This window comes from Silurus meridionalis, chromosome 7 (assembly GCF_014805685.1).
Source record: "Silurus meridionalis isolate SWU-2019-XX chromosome 7, ASM1480568v1, whole genome shotgun sequence".
In the NCBI taxonomy this organism is placed as follows: domain Eukaryota; kingdom Metazoa; phylum Chordata; class Actinopteri; order Siluriformes; family Siluridae; genus Silurus; species Silurus meridionalis.
In genome coordinates this window covers 20,264,900-20,288,574 of record NC_060890.1, presented here as the reverse complement: position 1 = coordinate 20,288,574, position 23,675 = coordinate 20,264,900, and the positions used below count along the sequence as shown (strand labels likewise).

General features: G+C 39.2%; 1 protein-coding gene and 1 long non-coding RNA gene across 3 annotated transcripts; one reads left to right on the top strand and one right to left on the bottom strand.

Moving 5' to 3' along the window:
- Positions 1-534: 534 nt before the first annotated feature.
- On the bottom strand, positions 535-21,783 carry c7h10orf90 (chromosome 7 C10orf90 homolog). Of its 2 annotated transcripts, XM_046854562.1 has the most exons (9): positions 21,563-21,783; positions 20,735-21,353; positions 12,961-13,033; positions 11,413-11,465; positions 6,966-8,196; positions 6,145-6,300; positions 2,764-2,918; positions 2,514-2,601; positions 535-1,555 (listed from the first exon to the last, which is right to left on the bottom strand). In XM_046854562.1, the coding sequence occupies exons 2-9, from the start codon at positions 21,212-21,214 to the stop codon at positions 1,488-1,490; spliced, it is 2,304 nt and encodes a 767-aa protein (XP_046710518.1). In that variant the 5' UTR covers positions 21,215-21,353; positions 21,563-21,783; the 3' UTR covers positions 535-1,487. The 2 variants fall into 2 exon arrangements, with proteins under 2 accessions (XP_046710518.1, XP_046710519.1); XM_046854563.1 differs by lacking the exon at positions 2,764-2,918.
- Positions 15,527-16,887, top strand: LOC124389229. The gene is made up of 2 exons (XR_006926534.1): positions 15,527-15,739; positions 15,902-16,887. It is a non-coding gene; the product is annotated as an uncharacterized LOC124389229 (long non-coding RNA).
- Positions 21,784-23,675: the final 1,892 nt, after the last annotated feature.

The window sequence follows — 23,675 nt, the reverse complement described above, 5'->3', positions numbered from 1 at the left end:
AGCCCTATTTTTAATATATGTAAACAATTTGAACTTGTCAGCTGAGCTTATGTAAAATGTTCATAAACATAAATGAAGGCTGAAGTGGGAGTTCAACAGTTAATGCTTCGGGTCACTGATTGAAAGCCCAAGCACCTTTGGGCCCTTGAGCAAGGCCCTTAACCCTCTTTGCTTCAGTGGTGGTATATCATAGCTGACCCTAGCTACCTAATAATCTTGGGGATGTGAAGAAAGAATTCCACTGTGCTGTACTTGTATATGTCACAAATGAAAGTCTGTTTCTTTCTGATGATATTTATGCAAAATTAAGAACAACTGAAGGGACTGAATACAGCAACTATAGTAAATGGTGAAGTACCATAAGTGGTTGGAAGATTAATGCTCGTAAACTTTGGTGACAAATGACTTGGATATAGATATAGAAGATAGAGATGAAGCTTTATCTCTATGAATAGAGATAAAGGGTAAATGAGAAATACTGACTAAACAGAGTTACGATGAATTTACTATAAAAAAGAAGAGCTTTGAGAGTAATTATTTATTGACATTCGTCTTTATTTAAAGTCAAACATACAGTACATTTTAAAAGGCATTAACTACAGTCACTGCTTAATCATGTTCAGAGACATGGTGGTCTTTAGACCATACAGAACACTGGAACACTAGGTGGGAATACACCATGAGGCACCAGTGCATCACAGGGCACCATACACACACAACCGCATATACACAAACAGATGTATGGCACCTACTAGCAAAAGTGATGAAGGAAACTGACACAAACATTAGGAAAACATGAAAGAACCTACAGAAATACAAATTTATGATCAAATCAGTGTTTCTTTGAAGTCGAAATACTTTCTGCTGCATCGTCCAATTTAGGTCTATTATTGAATGCATTATTATTATTGTTGTTGTTGTTTTAATGGTGCTGAGAAAAAGGCTATGGAGCGATATTTAACATTTAATCCCATTACGCTTATGGTATAAAACCACATGGAGTATCTTGTGGGACGAATAAAAAAAGCCAGTTTTGGTTAGTCTATCTTACACATTTCTCACACTCACTAATTCTACACATAAAGAGAGACGGAGAGATTAGTCATGATGGTGTGCAGATGTTATTACAAATATGGAAGCAGAGCCGACAGCGTTATCTGAACGACAGCGCAGACAAGCTGGTCCGTGCAACGCTCTCAATCAATTGAGATTATTTACTGTGAAGCTCTCCTGCTTTCAGGATCAGCCGGAAACATAATACAAACTTCATATATCAGATTAAGTTTCTTCAGCAGTATGGAGACAAACAAAATACTATGAGCAGTAAAACCCTGCAGTCAGGAACTCAAAACACCTCACTCATGATGAATAGAGATAGAGGAGATATAGGAGCATCAGGAGGAGGGAGTAAGTGAGACTGAAATGGGGTATGAGAGATACAGAAAGGAGGAGGAAATGTGCTGTGTGACTTCAGCGCCGATTAGAATTCACTGTCTGAACTGCAGTCGCATCTGCTTCCCCAAGATATTTTGGTCCGCCGATTCGAAAATGTTATCTGCAGAACACACACACAAGTCTCTTACCAAGCTTCCATTCTGACTCTGAGCTCAAAACAGTGAATTTTGGGCAGGTTTTGTAAAGCAGGTATGATTTGGATCTAAGCTTTACCGAACTGGGCCCTCTGTATGTACTATGACGACTTAGTAAGTGCACTTGCTCAGTTATTTGAATTAGATTTAAGCAATGCTACTGCTGTATCATATCATCATCAGGCAATCAAAGCTATGGCTTTGGAAAATAGACCTTTATAGAACTGTGCATGTAGTGTACCTTTAAAGCCAAAGCTAAGGAACAAAACAATGAATCGACATATTAGTACCCTTTCTTTTGAGAGTGCACCACTGTTTATAGATATGACTATAATATTAATGGTTCAGTGAAAATTCATGTAGTAAATTCCATCTCTTTCTTTCTTTCTTTCTTTCTTTCTTTCTCTCTTTCTTTCTTTCTTTCTTTCATTCAGCATTTCAGTACTAAACACTATTACAAGTATATTTGTTGCTGTGTATTTGCCACTTGTGTCCACTAGAGGGAGACATATCCTCTGTAAAAGTGTTGTGCAACAGGTATTTGCAGACTAACTTCATAACTAAAAACTGCACATCTAAACACATCTTTTACACTACAACTAAAATATTTTAGAATGTCAAATGTGTCAAAATGTTACTAATATTTCACTTTCATAATTAAAGCCATTTTCAGAGATATTAGCAAAAATGTGTGACATGCTACAATCGCCGTTGTATTATATATTATTATATTATTTTTCTAGAATATTTTGTATTAGCACAAAGATCTGCTGTTAGATATTACATTACATACTTATTTTAGTGTTACTGTGTGGGCTGTGTTGGCATTCAAGATGCAACATATAAGGCATGCATGTATATGTGTTTGACCATGAGAATACATGTGTTGATGCTAACGTGTGTATCGCAGTGTGTATTGCTCACCTTTCTGTGCCTGAGTGGATTGGAGATTGTGCTGGTGTGAGCTAAGAGATTGCCTGATGAAATCTGCCCTCTGATGCCCCAGTGCTTTCTGTAATGACACACAAACACACACACACAGCTGACCTTCCACTCAAAGTAATGGCCATGATGTGATTATTAATAAGCATTAATTATGCCAAAATAGATGCCTAGAAAAGTAAGAGGTCACCATTATCCATTATCTTGTATCCAGCATTAGAGCTTGACTTACACTAAGGGTGTGAGATTGTGATAATAAGTCGTCAGTAGTCTCAAGTGGAACAGCCTCAGCATTCCATGGCTTCATATTTGTGGCTGTCCCACTTTCAACAGGACAGGAAACTGTTATGCTTTTCTCAGCAACGCTTACGTTATCAGCTCTGGCTCCTGATTAAAGATGACACATTAACAATTTCTCTGTAGAAAAATACACTGACAGTTTTGAAGTAATACTTCAAATTTCATAAATCAAATACCTGTCATCGTCACACCTCGTAAGGAAAGCATTCTGGGAATATTGGAAATCCATTAAATGATGGATATGGGGAAGGATCTCACAGATATAATGGTTGGCTTAATAAATTGCCTGATATTGAAGCTATACCAAATTATGGCACCTTTCAAACCATCAAGAATGCTGTCATGTTTACATTATCAGCTTCTTCCTTATCAGTTTCAGTCCTGTCACTTTACTGTTTCCTGTTTCTTTCCACTCCCACTTCCCCTAATCTATTCACCTGTTCTGTGTTTAGTCCTGGACAAGTCTGTCAACATATTCACTACACATATCATCGGGTTTTAGTGTTAGGTCAGAGATTTGTTTTTCAGTAAACGTTCTGTGTATTTTTTGTTGTTGTTGTTTTGACCTTTATCTCATTTCCCTGTCATACAATTGTGGATTATTTTAGATTGTTGTTGTCTGTCTATGGACCCCTGCTTTCTGACAATGATTCATAGATTGAGCATATATTGAGTTTGCAAACTTTAATTTCGCCTCATTTGACCAAAGGTTTCACAGAAATCATAGAATATTAGGGTAGAAAAGTACTTCCACACCTTTAATTTAATCAGAATTATCCATTATAGGCATCCATGAATGGAAACTATGTGCCTGTACATAAATAAGGCTTTCTGTGAAAAACAATAAGAAAAACATTAGGGTTTGCCTTAGAGTTGTTAGAGCTATCTGTATTTTTGTCTTTATGATACTGCACAGCTGATTAAAAGTCACTCAACTCCAAGCTTATGCCCATTTATCTTGCTTCCATCACATCAACTTCAAGGACCGACTTTTCACTTGCTGCCAAAATGATCCCACCCCTTGACAGATAGTAATAAGAAAATCAATGCTATTCACGTCACCTGTCAGCGTACATAGCATTTTGTTTTTATTAGATAGTCCTAATAAAGCTCTGTTAATTCTCCCTCTTTTTATAACTCAAAAAACATCCTATCGTCTGTTAAATTGTTAGCTCCCTAAAATTGTTTCAGGGAAAGAAAACTTATATTGGCTTGGCTTTTTTTTTATTATTAGATAAGTCCTGCTTGGAAGGTTCATGTTTATGGCTACAAACAACTCATGTCCTGCATCTGATCCGTGATCCTGAGCTAACACAATATTGCCATTACACACATGAGTGTGTCCTGAGTCAGAGCCCTGAGATACTTACCGTCCTGAGCATATTAAAACCAGCACATTTCAGGCCTCCCTATCATATCATACCCCTGAGCCAGACGATTATGCTAAAGACCTCTTAAACATCCCCTACTTGTAAATCTGTAATACGATCAGGCTGCTAGTATCTTTTCACACTATGAATTTAATCAGAATTGTTAATTAAAACCATTCATTAGTGTAAAGTATGTTCATGCAAATAAATAAGACTTTTCCTCTGAATATTTATATGTTCAGTGCTGCATTCTGAACAAGATGGGTGTGCATATTATCTAGAGTGCTAGTTATGCAGTCCTGAAGATTGAGTCTGACAGATTTTTCCATCGTCCTTTGCCTAGGAGTCATGTGACAACATGGTTAGTTACATTAAAGGTTTACATTTTAATTTGAAAGCAGATACAGATATGATTCTGATATTTATATCATTTCAAAAGAAATGGCGGTTGGTTGAGACAAGGGGTGTACAACAAAATCAGCATCCATCTACAGGCAGGAGCAAATACACTTTAACATGGTCAAGCAGTCAGACATGGAGCACATGACACGAAGAAATATGTTTAGTAATAGGAATGTAGAAAATCTATTTAAAACGTTTATTTATCCATTCTTAGTAACTGCCTGGTCTGGGTGGTTTGAATTATGATACTAGATTGTTTACACTGTGGCAAAATATTCCTGAATTCACTTAATTAGAAGGAGAATGCTGAAGATGGAGAAACCAGGAATGAGGAAAAGAGGAAGGCCAAAAATGGATGTGGTAAGGGAGGACATGCCGGGAGTTGGTTTAAAAGAGGCAGATGTAGTGTGGAGACCGATGATCCGCTGTGGTGACCCCTAATAGGAGCAGCCAAAAGAAGAAGAAGAAGAAGAAGTATGCTTAATTTGTTAGAAATTGTATGAAGTGAACGTCTTGAGGTTCTCTCAAGGTTTCTTCTTCATTGTGTCCACACGAGTTAATTAATTTTCTATAACAGCAGCTCAGTCAGTAGTTCTCTCAAGTACAAGTGTATATTAATGTGCTCATTCAAATTTGTTGTCACTGTAATAGTAACCACTAATTGGGGGAGTGTAGCTCAGTGGATAAGGTTCTGGGTTACTGATCGGTGGGTCAGGGGTTTGAGCCTCAGTATCACCAAGCTGCCATTCTTGGGCCCTTAAGCAAGTCTCATAACTCGCTGTTCTCCAGAGGCAATGTTTCATGGTTGACCTTGCACTCTCACCCCAACTTCCTAACATCACTGGGATATGCTAAGAAAGAATTTCACTGTGCTGTAATGTATATATGACAAGTAAAAAGCCCCTTTTTCTTTTTAATTCAAATAGATGTATACATTAAGTGTAAATATATAACTTTCTTTCGGCTTCTCCCGTTAGGGGTTGCCACAGCGGATCATCCGCATGTTTGATTTGGCACATGTTCTTACTCTGGATGCCCTTCCTAACGCAACCCTCCCCATTTATCCGGGCTTGGGACCGGCACTAAGAATGGCTGGGGTTGGTTCCCTGACCGGGGATCGAACCCGGGCCGCAGCGGTGAGAGTGCTGCATCCTAACCACTAGACCACCAGGGGACCTATTAAGTGTAAATATATATTTTAAAAATGTGTGTAATACCTGGTATTGCTGAGCTTTTCTGTAAGGAAATGTTCAGTCAGTCAGATTTTTTTTTTTACAGTCAATGGGAAGGTCTTCAACAACTGTATGATTCTTTATACCTTTACTGTGTTGCATGTTTTTGTCTTATTAATATAAAAAGGGACAAAAGAAAGGTTGGTGTGAAACCTTTTATAATGTAAGTGAAAGCTTAAGAGTAAGTGGTAACAGTAAGTATACATTGCTTTTGGGCTTCATCACACTATCCAGTCATTGATTTCCTTTAACAGTAAACCCTGCCCAGTGTGAATCCTCAGTAAGCATCCCTGTAAGGTGAATGTTTACCTGCAGGTTTGCTCATGGAAGTTGAGGCTCTTTTTCCAGTTGAGTTGCCATCGCTCTGGGTTCTTTTCTTCTGGTCACTATGCAGCTTTATATTGGCTATAATGGCAGCAGCATTCAGGGCTACTATAGCATCGTAGGTCTCATGGGTTGAGCTTTCTGTGAAGAAAGGAGTATGTGTCCAGAATGCTGATATACAGATATGTGTGTGTCAGTGTCTGTGCATCAATTTGGGATTGTAAAATATAAGAATATATAGTATACAGCATTTGTGTGTGTGTGTGTGTGTGTGTGTGTGTGTGTGTGTGTGTGTGTGTGTGTTCACTTGGCTACTGTGAAATTTGCTGCCTACAGCTTTCATATTGCTAAATTCCCAAGAAGTGATCATGATATAGCCAGAAGCAGGTTAGCAATATAATATGCATGAAAGGTGCGTGGGAAAATGAAATCGAGAGAAAATAAGAGCATGAAAGGGAAAGTGAAGAGGACGAGTGAAAGATAGCAAGTGCGATAATGATCTGTTTCAAGGCACTGCTGTAAAAGATAGTCAGTAATGTACATATCTCTGTGTGTTCTGTAGCTCAAATTAAACTCTCGCTCTCATCCTCATTCCCCGACTCACTGTGATCCATTATGCATCAAAACTAACATGAGCTTTGGACAACTTGAGAGTGTGTGTGTGTGTGTGTGTGCCCAAAACTGCACTTTTCTATCATAAAAGTTGCTGTGAGAGCTTGACTGTCACAAATGATCACAGCCAAACAGTCCATAAAGCATGCATGAATCAGGATGCATTCATCTATACACACTCTGAGGATTCCTACCTGGGACTTTGATGAGAGTTAAAGGCTGGTTCCTCAGAAGATCAGACTCCATCATGCTTTGGGCTTTATCCAATGAAGAGCTACCCGTCCTTAGATAAATCCTGTCATGATTTTCTTCTCCTCCTTTACTGCTCCAACACCTGTTTGAGGTGCTGGCTGTGGAGCATACAGGGCCAATATTTGTCTCATGGGGTAGCACAGAAATAGTGTTTTGAATTTCACCAGCATTTGCCTCAACAGGGCTAAACAGACTAGCATAACAACTAGCAGGCCTCCGGGGTAGGGATCCTCTTGCAGCATGTGGGTTATCCAGGTGACATTGATTGGAGGATGTCATCTGGAGGGACACTGTTGACCTGTATAGGTTGGTTTGGCTATTTGCAGCTTGCATCTCAGATCCAGAAAGTGTGCATTTATTGTCTAACTGTGGTTTCATATCAGTGATTTTGAGGCCACTGAAGCTGTGCCTGTAGGCCACATTCCTATTATTGCCATTGTCCACTCTGCTTAAGCTGTCTCTTTGCTCCTGCACCTTGATAATGGTGGGTTTTCTCCGGAGGACCACTGGCTTCTGGGACTCTTGGGTGGCTAGGCAAGAAGGGATTTGAGAGTGGCATTCTGTGTGGGTTATTTGAGACTTTTCTGATATAAGGTTATCTCTACTAGTCAGACTTAAAGAAGCTTGTAAGGGGTGGTTCTTCATGCTGGAGAGATCAGAAGCTGCAGCTCCAGAGCTCATTCTAGTGGAGAAGCATGTTTCTCCAGTAGTCCTTCTTGGAGAGAAACTAAAGACAGGGACATTTTTAGCATCTGGCTGCAGAAATCTATTGGTTTCTTCTCTTTGCTCAGTAATTTTGACCACAAGGGCTTTCCTCTGTGGAGTGACCTCTGTCGGGCATAGACTGTTTGAATAATCTGGGTCATAGTTGTGGTTGTTTAAAGCCATCCTGTCTCTATCCTGGCCGGATATGCTGGTATCAGGCATGCTTGAGGAACGGATGACCTTTCTGGAGGTGATTGTAATGGAGGATATAGAGCTGCTGTGTTTGGGAGATGTTCTATCGCCTACAGGGGGTGCTGTGAGAAGGGATACCTGGGGAACGCTCCCTCTCCTGTGCTCTGGGGTTTGCCACAGAAATCTGTCAGGGGGTGTGTTCTGCACGCTGGTGGCCCGATCAAACGGCGTGTCCTTATTTCTTTCTGCTGGAATGACCTTTCTTTTACCATCAGCCTGGCAAAGGAAAATAATATTAACACCTGAAAACCTTGAGTTTATGGTTTATGATGACAAAGGGTTTATTTCCAGTCCTCGCATGTACACAGTTATGGGCACAGTATCAGCTCATGCAATATCTTCCATTCCAACACTTCCCAAACTGAAGGGAGCTTTTACTGTTGCCATAGTAACTGCCTTAGTGTCAGGGGAGCTCAAGGATAATTTAATTAAGTTTGAAGCCAAAACTCATCTTTATTATTTGCTTGAGTATTACAAGAGATTCCATTTCGAATCCCAGCACGACCCTGCTTTGCCTAATCAATGTCAAGCAAAAAAGCTGGTGGGATGTACTGTATTTAAATTTCAGTCTCTAAGCTGGTGTATTAAGCCGAATTTAAAGTCCAAATCATTCTCACTGAACCACTGTACTAAGACGGTCACTGTAACAGTTGAAGTGAGAGAATCTCTCACACTGTTCTGTTAGCTCAGAGATCCCTAGAGAACATAGTCTTCTAGTAGCAGAAAGACACCTTTTTCGTTCCATTCTTTATTATTTCATCACCTATTTTCCCCCAAACGTTGCTGTCGCATCTTTCTTTTCATGTGTCTATGAATACAATATGTTCTGTTATACCTAATATAGAACTGGTAGGCACTAATTTAATGGTCCAGTCAAGATAAACTGTTGAGGCATGCACAGATGTTTCCTCCTACTCATATTGCAACAAATTATGCGTCTGCTGGTGCGCTGCCAAATTTTACTCCAGCAGTTTCACCTGGTTAGTGTCACGTTAAAATATTCATCGTCGTATTGTACCTTTTTGAACCTCAGTATTTTAAATATATTCTTTATCTACTGTTTAATTGTCCCCTGTATGAGAGAAATGAGAAAGAAAATATGTTATTTTTAATACTCTTATGATAGCTCAAGGACAGCCATGGCTTAGTGATTTTTCTTTCAGAAATCTCAACTATTTAAGAAAAGACTACATTTATTACACTCACAGTAAAGTTTTTTTGAAAAAGACAGACATCTGACACATTAAAAAAACTTTTATGAAAGCTGATAATATGTAGGTTTAACCATGTCTCACACTGAAGCAATACAATTTCCTGCTCAGTCCTACATGACAATGTCACTACCATTCCTTCATTTATTCATCCTCAGGAACCACTTTATCTGGTCAGAGATGAGGAAATTCTTTATCCAATCTTGTGACACTGGAACAGTTACTTGTCCATCCCAGGGCATCATGCACACACGTCTATGCATTCATTCATACCTAGAGGCAATTCTTAGTGCAGCCTGTCCACCAACCAGCAGTGAAGTGCAAGAAAACAACAGAATCTCTGGGAAACCAACTTAAAACTTCACAGTATCTCGAGCTCATGTTTGAATCAACGACACGGCAGCAATAATACATGCTGCATCACTGTTTGTTTACCCATAACTACAAATTGAAAAAATTGAGCACATCTATGAAAAGATGGAGAGCTTATTTTACTAATTATAATGTTCTAGGTGACTTTTTGCAGTACCTGTGTATATTTATATATTTCGTAATAAAACATTCTATTCAACATACACTATCAATGAGGTAAATATATGTAGATGCCATAAGACTGGCAAAAAAAAAACACAGTTATGGGTATAGAAATGAATAAACGAATTTCTTATAAACTATAGTTTTGTGGTGTCATTGTTCAAATAACAGCTCTATTCCTAAAAATATTTTTGGTCACGAAAAGCAGAAATATCCCCAAAAATATTACATTTCGGCACCCAGCTCTACTGTCATTAATAGATTTCTGGAAAATGTACACATTTCAAAGAACAGAAAAGTGTCAGCGAATCCGTTAAGTTTCATATTAAAATATTATTTATATGTACATGTTGCTGTCAAAGTCCAACAAAGATATGGCACATAGTACCTCATAGCCATTTGCCTTACTCTGTCTGGTATGTGTGCTAAAGCTTTCTTAGTACTTCATGTCTTTGTTCAGATGCCTGAATCGAGGTTGTTTTGAAAGAAATTACAAATCTGCTAAAACTGCCCATCATCTCTAGAATTCTACCCAAAAATCCAGCTCTGGTCCCCATCCAACTGCTCTCATCCTTTCACCCAGTCATGTCATGATCTTGCCTCTTCTTCCCTGTCTTTTCCACTCATCTTCTCACTTTAATCCTCTCTCTTGGTCTATTCTCCAGGCTTGATTGGTCATGCCACCTCTATACTCTCCTGTTCTGCACATTCCTCCCGTCCATCCCTAAACCTTAGTGCTTTTCTCCTCTCTTTTCATGCATGACAGCTTTATCACGAGTGACACACACACACACACACACACACACACAAAAATACACAAAACAACAACAAAAAAGATGCATGTAAAATGACACCACATACATGACCGGACAAAATGGCTGACAGGAACAGAATCACAGAAACGCCCTCGTTTCACAAAACAATCCAATATCACACAAGGCTAAAAATCTGATCCTACTTGTTACCTATTTCGCCTTAACTTACAACAGATCAATTTTTCATCTTCAGTGGTTGTTTTTTAGAATACAGTAGCAGAAATATCTGGCGGATTTTCCCCAGGCCAAAACACATATTTTATACATGAACCTAAGAAGCTATTTTTTTGTTTGTTTGTTTGGTTTGTCAGACTGGTATACTATTAAACTTTTTATTTTCTAGCCATTTTTGTTTGCAGGGGGCCAAATAACCATCTTGATTCTTTAGCTTTTTAATGCATTTTATTATTATTTTTTATTAAACTGCTTAATATTTTCAGAAATAGACTGAACAGGGTTGATGCTGTATGATGAGAAAACGTTAGAATCTCTGTTCCGTTTTTTTACAATTACATTTCTCGTAGGAAAAAAGAAGTTATTTCAAAAAGAATAAAATTTAATGAAAGAATACACCTCATACGGAGGTATGCCTGTCAGAGCAGCTGAGTCACTGGCTGTCAGAATTTTTCATATTAAAATATAACAGAATACATTATGAAAGAAGGATCAGGATGAGTAAAGTTCCACATTACCCTGTTAAACATGAAATGCAAATATATTATTAAAGATATTTTATGTTTATATCAAAGTGTGAAGGGTTTTGGGGTTCTGAGCTCGATAAAGCAGAGAAAACACAAAGGCCTGCAGTGAAGTGTGAATTTTCAGTGGTTATGATGATGTATGAAGTGTGATGTATGATGAAGAGAATTTACCTGTACAGGGATGGAGCCTGACATTCCCTTTACCCCAAGTCTAGCGGAAGCATCTGTGTGTGAGAAAGAGAAGAATCCTTTTAGTCACAGAAGTGTAGGTAAAATGAGCTACATTTTCTTAGTGTGTGAAATAAATGTAGCTTCCTTCCCATACTGTGTGTGTGTGTGTGTGTGTGCGTGTGTGTGTGTGTTTATATAATCAACAAAGTGCTGCTTATGTTGACCAAACCAGCATTGTGTCATTATATTCAGCTGGTGGAACAAGAAGTGTTTGTGTGTGTGTGTGTGTGTGTGTGTGTGTGTGTGTGTGTGTGTGTGTGTCTGAATGTGTGTAAGACAGAAAAGTAGGACAGAGAGGGCGAGACAGACTGAGAGATGAGGAAAGACGGAGCACTTTTCACCGGACAGGTGCCATGTCACCACGTAATGATGGATTGCACCACATCGCAGTCACCATGGTGACCCTGCCATTGATTGACACTAAAGGTGCCCAGTGTACTAAGGCTTGTAGTTGTTCCCTTAACAGAAACACTGGATCCCATTAATGAACACCTGACAGTCAAACGCCTTAAAGACACAAGTCCTTCATCCCGGTCTTCTTTCATTCTCCTCAGGATTAAAAAAATCAGGGAATGACTATGAGAGTGTGACAGATCATGCTATAAAAGCTGTTTGACACTCATCCCGAGTTAATGATGTTGTACATGCTGGGAGAGCTGGGTAAACAAACACACACAAATTTGCCTGTCACAGAGTATGCTACCATATGGGCCAAGAGAAACCGGGAAAAAGACAAAGGCCTTGATGCATTAACAATCTTCATTTTAACCTTGAATACTCAACAGTTTTATATCACAGCTGCATTCTTCACCATTTTCTTCCGAAATGTAGGCAAAAATCTATCAAATATCCATGGAAAACTGGTCACTTTCTAACCTAAAATAAATCAGGAAGAGAAAGAGATCCTTCCTTGTTTCCACAAAAATCAACACGTCACATGCTACAATTACTAGCCTGATAGAAATAAAAGCATGTTATGAATGTAAAATGCAGGTTTCTCGCCTGTTTACCCTTCAAACTCAATCACTGGATAATTTCCACTAGTCTAGAAAGCCATAAGCTCAGATCATGATTGACAGAAACACACACCGTGCCCCAAATCGTCATGTGCAGCCTGAAATGAATCCTTATTATGATAATATGAAAAAAGTGCACAGAATATACATGAGAAGAAAACAACAAACAAGGCTGATGCTGTCACACAAGCTACCTGAGTTTTATTCCGCATAACAGCTTATTCAGAGTCAAACACAAGCCTGCGCTCTGAGCATATTTAATCTGTGAATTTATCTGTCTCACTGTTAGTGGGCTGATGTGCTTCGAACGTGAAAAATAGATGTGCAGAAGACTGAGGAGTTGTGTGTTTGTAACTATGATGGGATGCACATACAGGACAAGATGGATTGTTTCAGGGTATATACTGTATCAGTGAAAATCATGTAATATTCAGAAAAGTCAAAACAAATTTCTTTTTTTAGCATTACCTACCTTCAGGCTCTGATCCATACATTTTGACAGAACTGCAGCTCAATACAGGGGTAATAGGTGGCTTCAGCTTCACCTGCAAGAAAACACCCATATCACTCCATCATTCATAGTTATTGACAAGTGTTTGGGCTGTTTTTTCCTCATTATCCTTCGATAACAAGTCTGTTCAACTGTTGCTCTTTTCTTACATTAATCCATTGTCAAATGTCAACATCATATGTCTTTTTAATGGTTTTTCTTTTGTATGTACAAATACAGATAGTATATGCTTAATGGCATACACAAAAAGTGTAGGATTTACAGGGAATTGTTTCATGACTTATGTCACTTTTCACAGCTGCAAATTGTTTATATGTGCCAGAAAGTTTCAAACTAAAGCTATATGCCATAGTTAAATTATTTTGTATAATGCATTATATTAAAATGGAATATAATCTCTGTGTATTTGAACATTCAGGTGTTTGTTTTGTTCATTAAGTATGAATGAATGAAATTGTTAAATGCTGTCTGGAAATATACAGTAATACCTGCTCTTCGAATATTAATTTGAACACAATGTGACAGTCCAAACAAGAAATCTACAGCATTTGGCAGACTCCCTTATCCAGAGCAACTAAAATTATCACAGTTATACAGCTGAGAAATTGAGGGTTATGGGCCTTGCTCAAGGGCCCAGCAGTGGCAGCTTGGTGGTGCTGGGATTTGAACTCATGACCTTTCATTTAGAAGTCCAACATCTTATCTGCCGAGCTACCACTTTCCACTTACCACTTGAGTTGTTGAGCTGCGTTGAAACGCTTAGGGAATGGGTCCGCGTTGCTCACGCTCTGAATCACATGTGAAATCCAGCCAGGCAGCTACAAAATGCGCATGCGGTGGAGCTGATGCTAGCTTCTGTTTGTTCAGGTAACCGCTTTGTGTGTGAATCTGTGCAGGCATGCACTTTAAAAGCAAGCAGAGTTTCCGACTGTGTGTTCCTTCTTGCCCTGCTTCATTTTACGCACAGCCGATGTGTCGTTTGCTTGGAACAGGAGCATGCTCAGTCGGCTCTCGAGGGAGTCGACTGCTCACATTGTAGCCGTATGGCTATGCACACTCTCCCTCGCGGCTTGGGCCATCTTGCCTAGGCAAAGCGGTGCTGGATGTCGTGATGCATGAAGACCGGCGTGTCCCTTTTTCCCACCTCACCTGCCGGGTCTAGCACTCACTCACTGGGGGAAGCATGCCGTTTGGCGGTTTCTTCCCCCAGCGTGAGCAGCGCAGCGCTTCACATTTCTTCCTCCGAAGAGGAAAAGATTATGGAAGCTTGCAAGCCCATGGACTTTTTCCTGCACCCTGCATCACAGCCTCTACAACAAGGTCTGCTTTTTTCCCGGATCTGGGAACTTTCAAGGCACAGTTCTTAGCAGCTGGTTTCTCTACTGAGGTAGAGGAGACCATCCTCCAATCCAGAGGTCGTATGCCGCTAAAAGGTGCTTGTTCTCTGCGTGGTGCGTGCACCACCAATTGGACCCAGTCAACTGCCCGGTTGGTTCAGTGCTGGAGTTCCTGCAGGAACAGTTTGCTGCAGGGTTGATTATTACGACACTTTGCTGTTGGCCAAAAGCAAGCATTCCCTAAGAGTTTAGATGCAGCGTCTCGTTCCCTCAGGGAACTAAGTTTACGTATGTAACCTAGAGACGGTCTTCAAGCTCAGTAAATTCAATTCATTTTTATTCACCGAACACTCTATATCCATGATCCCACCAGTTCTGATCAGATCCTTTACCTAAGAAAAATGTACTGATAAAAGGCTTGACAAAATAAAAATGTTTCCAGCCTTGACTTGAACTGAGAATGTTTCTGAATATCACTTAAGGTAAATACATTAATCCCCAGCTTTACCGCGGTTCGAATCTTGCGCCCCCGGTATATCGCGGATTTGCATTTGTTTCGCCGATATCCCCAGTCTCTCACGGATAGCACGATAGACCTAAAAACCAATAGGAAATAGTTTTTATGGATTTTTAAGGTTGAAACAATGAAATTTATTTATTAATTTAATCTTAACCGCATATCACCTTGATGCACTGTTTTGACTTTGCCTTGACATTCGTGTTTGTAAGTCTATATTTTGTGGGGATTTTAAGTAAAATGCATCAAACTTCAACATCATACTATATGTGACAGCAAGTAAATTTTTCATTATTATATGCTCCTAGATAGTTGACACACAAATTTCATGATTTGATGAGATAATAAACGTCCACATACAGTATTTCTCCTCTCTGCATAGCAATTAAGTAATAGCTGGAAAAACCTTAAAACCTTTACATCAGTTTTTTTTTCTCACTGTGATCATAATCTGCTGACAAGTTTCCAGGAGACTCTAGAATACAACATTGAGGTTTGTGCTGCAATAATAGACCGTCCTCAATATATATATATATATATATATATATATATATATATATATATATATATATATATATATATATATTTTTTTTTTATTCTTCAAGATGGTTGAAGGATTACACACTTATTGATCGCTAAGGCCACTTTCACATCCTTTAGTCAGTTTGTCAGGTTTGAATCAGAGCTAAATTGATTTGGTTGTTTTGGTTCCCATCAGAGTGCAATTGCTATGCTGTCATTGTGTTCTCTTGGACTAAAAGTGTCACATCAAGGAAGAACATGTAACTGGGTTTGACTAAAACTAGCTAAACAGTGAATTGATATTTTATGTAAAAGCTGATAAAAATTTTCCTTCTAATCGTTGTTGCTGTGTTTCAGGACTTTGGTAATAAAATACATTTCCCATAGGCAACTGCACCTCATTCGACCATGTCGCATGTTTGGAATCGTTTGTAATTGTTCCAAATTTCAGGTTTTGCTCTTTATTTATTTGTTTAATTTGTGTTTGTTTTGCACATGTGCACTTTACTACAATTTTTTGCAAGAGGAACCAAAAAAAGAGAGCCGGAGGCAGCATAACCAGATAGATGGATGGACTCCTGAACTCACTCCTGGCGAGTCCTGATATCAAGTGCCACTCGAGAAGAGGCATGGTTCTAAATAAAACAAGCATAAAACCCCACCCACCTCCCTATTTTGAAATTTGCTGTGCCACCCTGCTCTAAGGAGAACATCGCTTAGCATTCCTGTCCAGCTGAGGTAACCACCCTACTGTGAGAAGACCACCTGCCAGCCGAGGATGAAACACCTTTCTCCCTGCTTTGAGGAGACAGCCTTCCTGTCTGACTAAGAATGTTGCATTGCCTCTGATGAGGATGTACCTGAGCTTTCCAGGTGAGGATGTTCTAAACCTTCACAACAACATGGAGGACATGGGCAAGAGCCTGTTATGTTCATCCTTTTATATGACTCACTATGCTTCCGGCTTCACTTTGGATGTTCAGCCATCTAGCTCAGCTGAAGATGTCACTCCGCCATCTTGTTTTGCTGAAGCTGTCACTCCACCATCTTGTTTAGTTGAAAACGTCACTCCATCATCTTGCTCAGCTGAAGATGTCACTCCATCATCTTGCTCAACTAAGGACATTGCTTTTCCATGCTGCTTAGCTGAGAACTTCACTTTGTGGACATGGCTCTGGCCCACAGAGCCCTCTCTCAGGACTATGGTCACAAAATACATTTCTGATCAGCTACTGCCCTTCACAGGTCACATGTTTGCACACCTGAATCCCATTGTCTATTAATTAACATTTCTCAAAGACTCAGTTTGCCTCTCCATGGTTTTTATTTATGCTTGTTTTTGCAGCCTTGTTCAAAGTTTTTTTTTGTGTGTGTGTGTTTAGTTTCATTGTGTTTGTTTTGTACATGTGAGTATTTTTGCACTTGTATCCACTCCCTACATATTACATGACACTGTGTATCTAGCTCTGTGCAGTACATTATTCACATTAGCATTAAATCTGAATTGATGTACATGTTTGAGTATGTTTTATTTAAAACAGTTTAAAGACAACAACCAAAAGTGACCGACATGAAATCAGGGCATCTGTTTGCCCAGGGGGTACGCAAAGCCTTAAGGCAAGATCACACTCTTTTCCATTTTTACAAGCAGCTCTCTGTGCACATATTTTTACCAACATGGAGCTACAAACAGGAATATACACCAGCTTTTCACTCTTCCACTGGCTTGTGTCACATTTTTTGGTGCATGATTTCGGTTTTTAAAAGGCTTCACACGTAGCCACACACCCACTATGGTAAAATATGGAGCAGATTTTCCTTTATAGCAATGTGAGTTACAAACTTTAGGAGCAAATTAGCAACAAATGTAATTAGTCAGTGTGATAATTAGATTGTTTGGGACTTGTTCTTGCTGATGTGCCTTCATGCATGTACGTGATGCATCCAGTATGAATTCAGGGTAAAGTAAAACACCTACATTCACTCTGCTTGAGTGGAGTGAGCTAATTGGCTAAGCTATACTCTGTGAAAGTTACAATAATGCATATAAGAACTAATTCAGGTTTTAAATTGCATACTACACTATTGGAGTTTGTGCTATTCTACCAATGACTGTATTGCACTACAAAACTGGTGTCGGCGATATTTTTATATACTACTCAATATGCATTACGCTGTTTGGCGCACAGATTTTTTTCCTTAATGTATAAACTTCCAGATGTGAAAGATTACAGCATGGACAGGCCAAATATGGTAACTTAGTGAATTAATCTAGACATTGTCACTTTATAAATGTGTTTAAAATGTTATTCCTAACGTTCCCAAACATTTGGTCCCGCTGCAGATTCCTGCAAATTTTAGGATAATCCACAATTTGCTGTTAGTAAGGTTGCAAATGAGAATCTGCAAATTTTCCAAACCACAGTTCCAAACAGTGAATTATCAGAGGTTGACTGTACAGGAAAACTAGGCGGTCGCCTAGGGCGCAACCAGGCGGGGGGAGGTGTCGGTGAGCGCCCCCTGCCTCTCCGCCACCCTTGCCCATTTAAATGATTTGTTTCTCGGCTGAAGTTTAATATACAGTGCACGCTTAAATACTTCGATTCTGACAATTTTGCTATGATTATTATGTTTTACCTTTTTATGGAAGGTATGAATGATTCATTCATTTTTATTTGTAGTTTTTCAAACAATTTGATGTCATTTATTAGTACAAACGTTTGAAATGTTATCCTGAACTTTCAAACCACACGCGGCTTTTCTGATTTTTCCCGAGTTACTCTTTGTCCCGTTCCAGGTTCCCTGGTGGTCTAATGGTTAGGATGCGGCGCTCTCACTGCTGCAGCCCGGGTTCGATCCCTGGTCAAAGAACCAACCCCAGTCATTAGGGTTCACAAGCCAGTGCACTCTTAGTGCTGGTCCCAAACCCGGATAAATAGGGAGGGTTGCGTTAGGAAGGGCATCCAGCATAAAAACAAGTGCAGCTCATGAATACAGATGATCCGCTGTGGCAACCCCTAGTGGGAGAAGCCAAAAGAAAGTTTACTCTAAGTCCGGTTCCAAATGAAAAGTTGCAAACTATCAAGGTTGCGAATGTCAAGGTCGCGGGTATCGTGGTTCCACTGTGTTATTTTTTATTTTTTTTACAAAAGACATTGTCAAAGCAGTTTTACACGGATGAAGCAGTTATAAGGCTGTTTAAAAGAATGTGTAAGTTTATTGCCTACAAGTTTGTTTTCTATAATTGTTTATGCCTGATGAGCAAGCCAGTCGTGACAGTGTCAAGGAAAAACTCTCTGAGATGCTGTGTATACACATGTACATCATTCCTTGCATCCACAAGAACCTTGCAAGGATGCTTGCTCTATTGTTGCCACCCTGCATAATTATCATGCCCTTGCCACCCAGTAAATAATTTTCTAGATCTACCCCAGACTAGAAGATTGTAGAGAGGCAAACTACTCAATTCTGTTTCCTGTACATAACCTGCGCAGATTTTGCAATGCTTTGCTCATGCACGTCCAGTAGAAAATAAATCCCTCTGAGACTACTCATTCTTCTGAGTCCCACTGAAGCCTTGTTCAGAATATATAAAGAGTCTATGAACTACCCATTACTTCCCTGAACCACATTGCTGTATAAACCATCTGAATTCGTATACACAATGTTCAGCTCTTATAGTCGTGTCCTATAGACTGTCACAATAAGACTTTTTTTTTTTTTTAATCCTGTACCTTGTTCTTTAAAATAATTCAGATGAACAGTCCAGACCTGTATTTAACTGTGTAATTTACATATTAAATGTTATGTGAATTCAAAACAATGTCAAATCGGGTTTAGGGTTTTTGGATTTTAGCATCAAAAACAAACTAGCTAGAAGATACATAGTAAAAGTTTTAAGTAAACTTATAGATTTCTATGTTGTGGGGGTGGAACTATGTGGTGTGAGAATATGTGGGGTAATGGGGCCAATAGGAATCTTGCCGATATGTATTGTATGCATTATGTGTATTGTACTTAGCAGGTCAGAATCAATATATGACAGAATAAAGCTTTATCAATACATTCTGTTGCTAATAATTTCCTGGGGATTTTGTCTTGACTATGTGTGCATGATGCCCCTCTAATGGATAGGGTATTCCTGTCTCCTAACCAATTTCCCAGGGCAGACTCTTAGGCTCCACAGCGACCCTGACCAGAATATTTCTGAGAAAAAAGTATACAGAACTGCAACACACCTAAAACACAACTACTATAAAAAACTATAAAAAATAGCTGTGCTTTTAAGTTCACCATACATTTAGGGTTTTTTTTACCTATAGAGATCACCTCTATACCTCTCTATTTTTATATATGCTTTCTCAAGCTTTCATTCTTTTTTTTTTTTTTTAAATCTCTATCCATTTACACTTCCCTCGCCATTTGGGCTGATTGACAGAACTCTTGATGCTGTTTTATTGTGAAGATGTGGCTAAGATAATAGAATTTTAAAAAATGGGAGAGAGAAGGAGAAGGGATTGACAGACAGTAGAACAGTAGGAGGGACAAGATGCAGCTCCAAAATCTACTGCAAACACTACAATGCATGTTTACAATTAATTACATTGAAAAAATCTTTAGACTTGGACTAAAGATAAAAACTGTGTTGTAAAAATACTGTAACTCATCTAGTTGTATAAACAAACACTATAGATTTACACTTTTGTTTGCTTTTTGATTTTAAAGACCAAAGTTATAGTTTTCGGAATAAAAGAATACTTAATTTCACGTGACCATCACACCAATGTGTGTTTGCTGAACATCCCTTGAACATACTTTGTTCCATTTAGCTGTTATAATGACTTCCACTTTTCTGGAAAGACTTCCCATTAGATTTTGGATTTGCATATTTAGCAACAAGTGCATTAGTGACATCAGGCACTGGTATCAGGAGGTTTGAGAAGAAGTCAGAGATTCAGATTCTCCCTAAAGTATTCCCTGATTTAGAGGAAAGGTCAGTGCAGGATGTTTGAGTTCTTCTGCATCAAACTAAGTAACTGATATCTTCATGGAGCTCAGTTTGTGCACAGCAACATTGTCATGTTAGAACGGGTTTGGCCCTTTAAGTGCTATTGAAGGAAAATTGTAATGTTACAGTATAAGGAAAAAAACATTATTTCCAATTTTGTGCTGAAAAGTCTAAGGAAGAACCACATATATTGTAGGTTTGGTGTCCACAGGCTTTTGACCCTATAATGTGTATAACCAAATATAATTTTTTTTAAATAACTATATTCCATGGAAAAAGCAACTATTTAGAAAAGCACACACATATTTAAAATATTTTGCAGCAGCATTAAACCTCTATTTTAGCTCATACCTTGCAGCTGGTGCCATCCTGTTGAGCTGCATCATTCTGCCCATCTTTCTTCACCACATGTCTTTGTAAAGGCAGCCATCCAATCCGAACTGGAGCAAGGCAGCATACCTTGGCCCTCTGAGTGCTCGGTGCTGTCTTAATTTGAACTCTTTCTCTGCTCTCCAGTTGAGAACACAGAGACTCCAGACTGCTCTGAGAGCTTGCCACCAAACTAAGGCTTACACTCTCAGGGATGTCGTTCTCCTGGGGGGAAGGAGGCATCTGCTGTTGAAGGGGACAAATCTGTAAATTGTTCAATGTTTGAATAAACTCGTCCTTCAGTCTGCCTTCTATACAGCTGTGTGGACGAGCTGCCCGAGGAGGTCTTTTCCATGAAAGTTCATCTCTAGATCTCCTCCATGCTATGTCAGACGTACCATCCTGTCCAGCTCGAATCTGAGACATGGGTTGTTGTGTCCAGCTTTCACATTTAACATCCATGAGGATGCCTTTACGCAAAATGCACAACTACACAAGACGATTCTGTTTAGATGCCCTGGCAACCGCCCGGGAGGTAAAAAGTATTCAGGCTGTGATCCAAAAAACCCTCTTTTGATGGTAAATCTAAGAAACAGGAATGCTGTGAAAAGAACATGAAGCAGAGAAGAAAAAACAAGAAATTACATCAGACATTCTGAGCGGTCCTTTTGAAAACACCTTAATAATAAATGTATTGAAGTGCCTGCTGCATTGGCATGAAATAGGGTGTACTTATTATCACACCCGAGAGCTAAACAATCAGAGAATGAGTGCGAGAGCAGCTGGTATTGTGAATGGAGTTTTGTTTACCTAATTGTGTGGTAGTCCCAGAGAGAACAGATCAATCTGTGGTGTTATTAGAGGCAAAGGAAGCATCTAACTGCTCCAACATTTCCTTAGTGGAAATATTAGCAAAGACATTGGTATCTGTCTCCTTCTGTCTGTCTATGTAGCTCTCTCTCTCTCTCTCTCTCTCTCTCTCTCTCTCTGAAGAAGAGCTGCTGGTAGTGCTGTCTCCAGTCAAGCATGAATTTGGCTGTGCTCTGAGTGAACAAAAGACTTACAGAAAAGCTCAATATCTACCATGGTGAGAATACAATGTTTGTGTGTGTAAACCAGCTTCATTTTTTATTTTTTTTGCACTGAAAGCTATTTTGTGTTTCTCTCACCGATGGCCTTCACTCGTAGAGTCTGTGCTGCATTTGTAGCCAAATACACATCAGGATACTATGTAATCAGGTGCACCATTCCAATCACTGCAACATACCATACTTATTAATAAAAAAAATACCAAACAGCTGTAAACTATAGAACTGAAAAGACCTCGTTCTTTCTTCTAAAAGGATGAGCACCTACATCCCACAACACCTACAAAACCACATCTATCTAAAGAGCCTGTACAATAAGTACCTGACTGGTGGTTTTAGGCTTTGAGATCAAAAGAGACCATTTATGTCACACTATTTATTTTTGGTCCTAAGAAGTAGTGTTATTAATTGGTGACGTTTCTGGAAAAAACAGTTGATTAAAGCCGATCTAAAATAGATTTTTTTTTTTTACTCAGCTCATTACCCTTATTTGCATAATACTAATCATTACCAGTCATTTAACCAATAAAATGCCGTTCTTATTGAAACCTGAAATAGACCTCTCAGTGACCATAATGAAGATCAGACGCCTGCTAGTTGTTTGTGTAATTTTTGTGTGTGTCAGAAGACACTGCTAAAAGCTCTGTCCTTATCATGTGATTGCTGAATGTTTGCGGTGGAAAGAGCCATTGGGCAGCATATGAGAGGAATAGCTTGTTTCTGTTGCTATCAACATCACCCACATGTTTCTGAAGTCTCACTTAAATACTCATAGCCTTGGGTTAAAGTCACTGGTCTAAGACTTGTTTCTCTGTATACAATGTGCTCTCAGAGGAAATTGAAATATTTGGGTACAAATGCATGTCCCTGATGTGGTAACCTCAAGGGTAACTGTGCTTTATCTTATTTAGAGGACACACAGGCACCTTTCTATAGCATTTATGGGAGGTCATAAGGACCAGGGTTGCACCTTTAAGTGTATATTTACCTTGGTTTTACTTTAGGGCTTTTCACACTGCACTCAACCCTGAGTTATCAGTGTTCTATACCCCACCTATAAAAAGATAAGAGGTGAAGGTGTTTTATACTTGTCACATGTACATTACAGCACAGTAAAATTCTTTGTTTGCATATCCCAGCGAAGTTAGAAAGCTAAGGCAAAGCACAGGGTCAGCCATGATAATGATAGGGTTAAGGGCCTTGCTCAAGGGTGCAAGAGTGGCAGCTTGAACTCCCAACCTTCTGAGCAGTAACCCAGAGCCTTTACCAGTGAGCTACCACTTCCTGTGGTTTTTGCATATCCCAGCTTGTCAGGGCACAAAGTGAGCCATGGTACAGCCCTCCTGGAGCAGATAAGTGCCTTGCTCACAGGCCCAACAATGGCTGCTTGGCAGTGCTGGGGCTTAAACCCCCAACCTTATGATCAGTACTCCAGAGCCTTATCCATTGAACATTTTTACTAAATCAGGGTTAGCACAACAACTTTTTATCCAGGGGTTATAAAACCCTGTTTTGAAGCTGGGTTAGCACTGTTTTTGCAATGTTATCCTCGCATTGAGATGCCAAGCGTGTAAAATTTTACTGTAGCCAATCAGAAAGTGAACAGTGGATGACACTTACAAAGCGTTTTTGTAACAGAATACACAATAACAGAAATGCTGCTGTTGTATAAACAGTGGCAGCAGTGTTTGAGTGAAAATTTACATGGTCAAATTGGTTTAATAAATAAAAAATTTTATGAAACTAATAAAATACAGTAGGTCAGATGGTGAAAGGGAAATTGTTAGTTGGAGTAAAGAGGAGTTCTTTTTATTGTATTTTTATAGAAGATAATA

What these genes read in the sequence shown, in the direction of transcription:
- c7h10orf90 (XM_046854562.1), bottom strand. Translation starts at nt 21,214, where the DNA reads ATGGATGTTAAATGTGAAAGCTGGACACAACAACCCATGTCTCAGATT. An exon ending in TTCCATGAGCAAACCTGCAG is followed by an intron (nt 2,919 to 6,144) that starts GTAAACATTCAC and finishes ATCTTTAATCAG; the next exon opens with GAGCCAGAGCTGATAACGTA. An exon ending in ATCCACTCAGGCACAGAAAG is followed by an intron (nt 1,556 to 2,513) that starts GTGAGCAATACA and finishes TGTGTTCTGCAG; the next exon opens with ATAACATTTTCGAATCGGCG.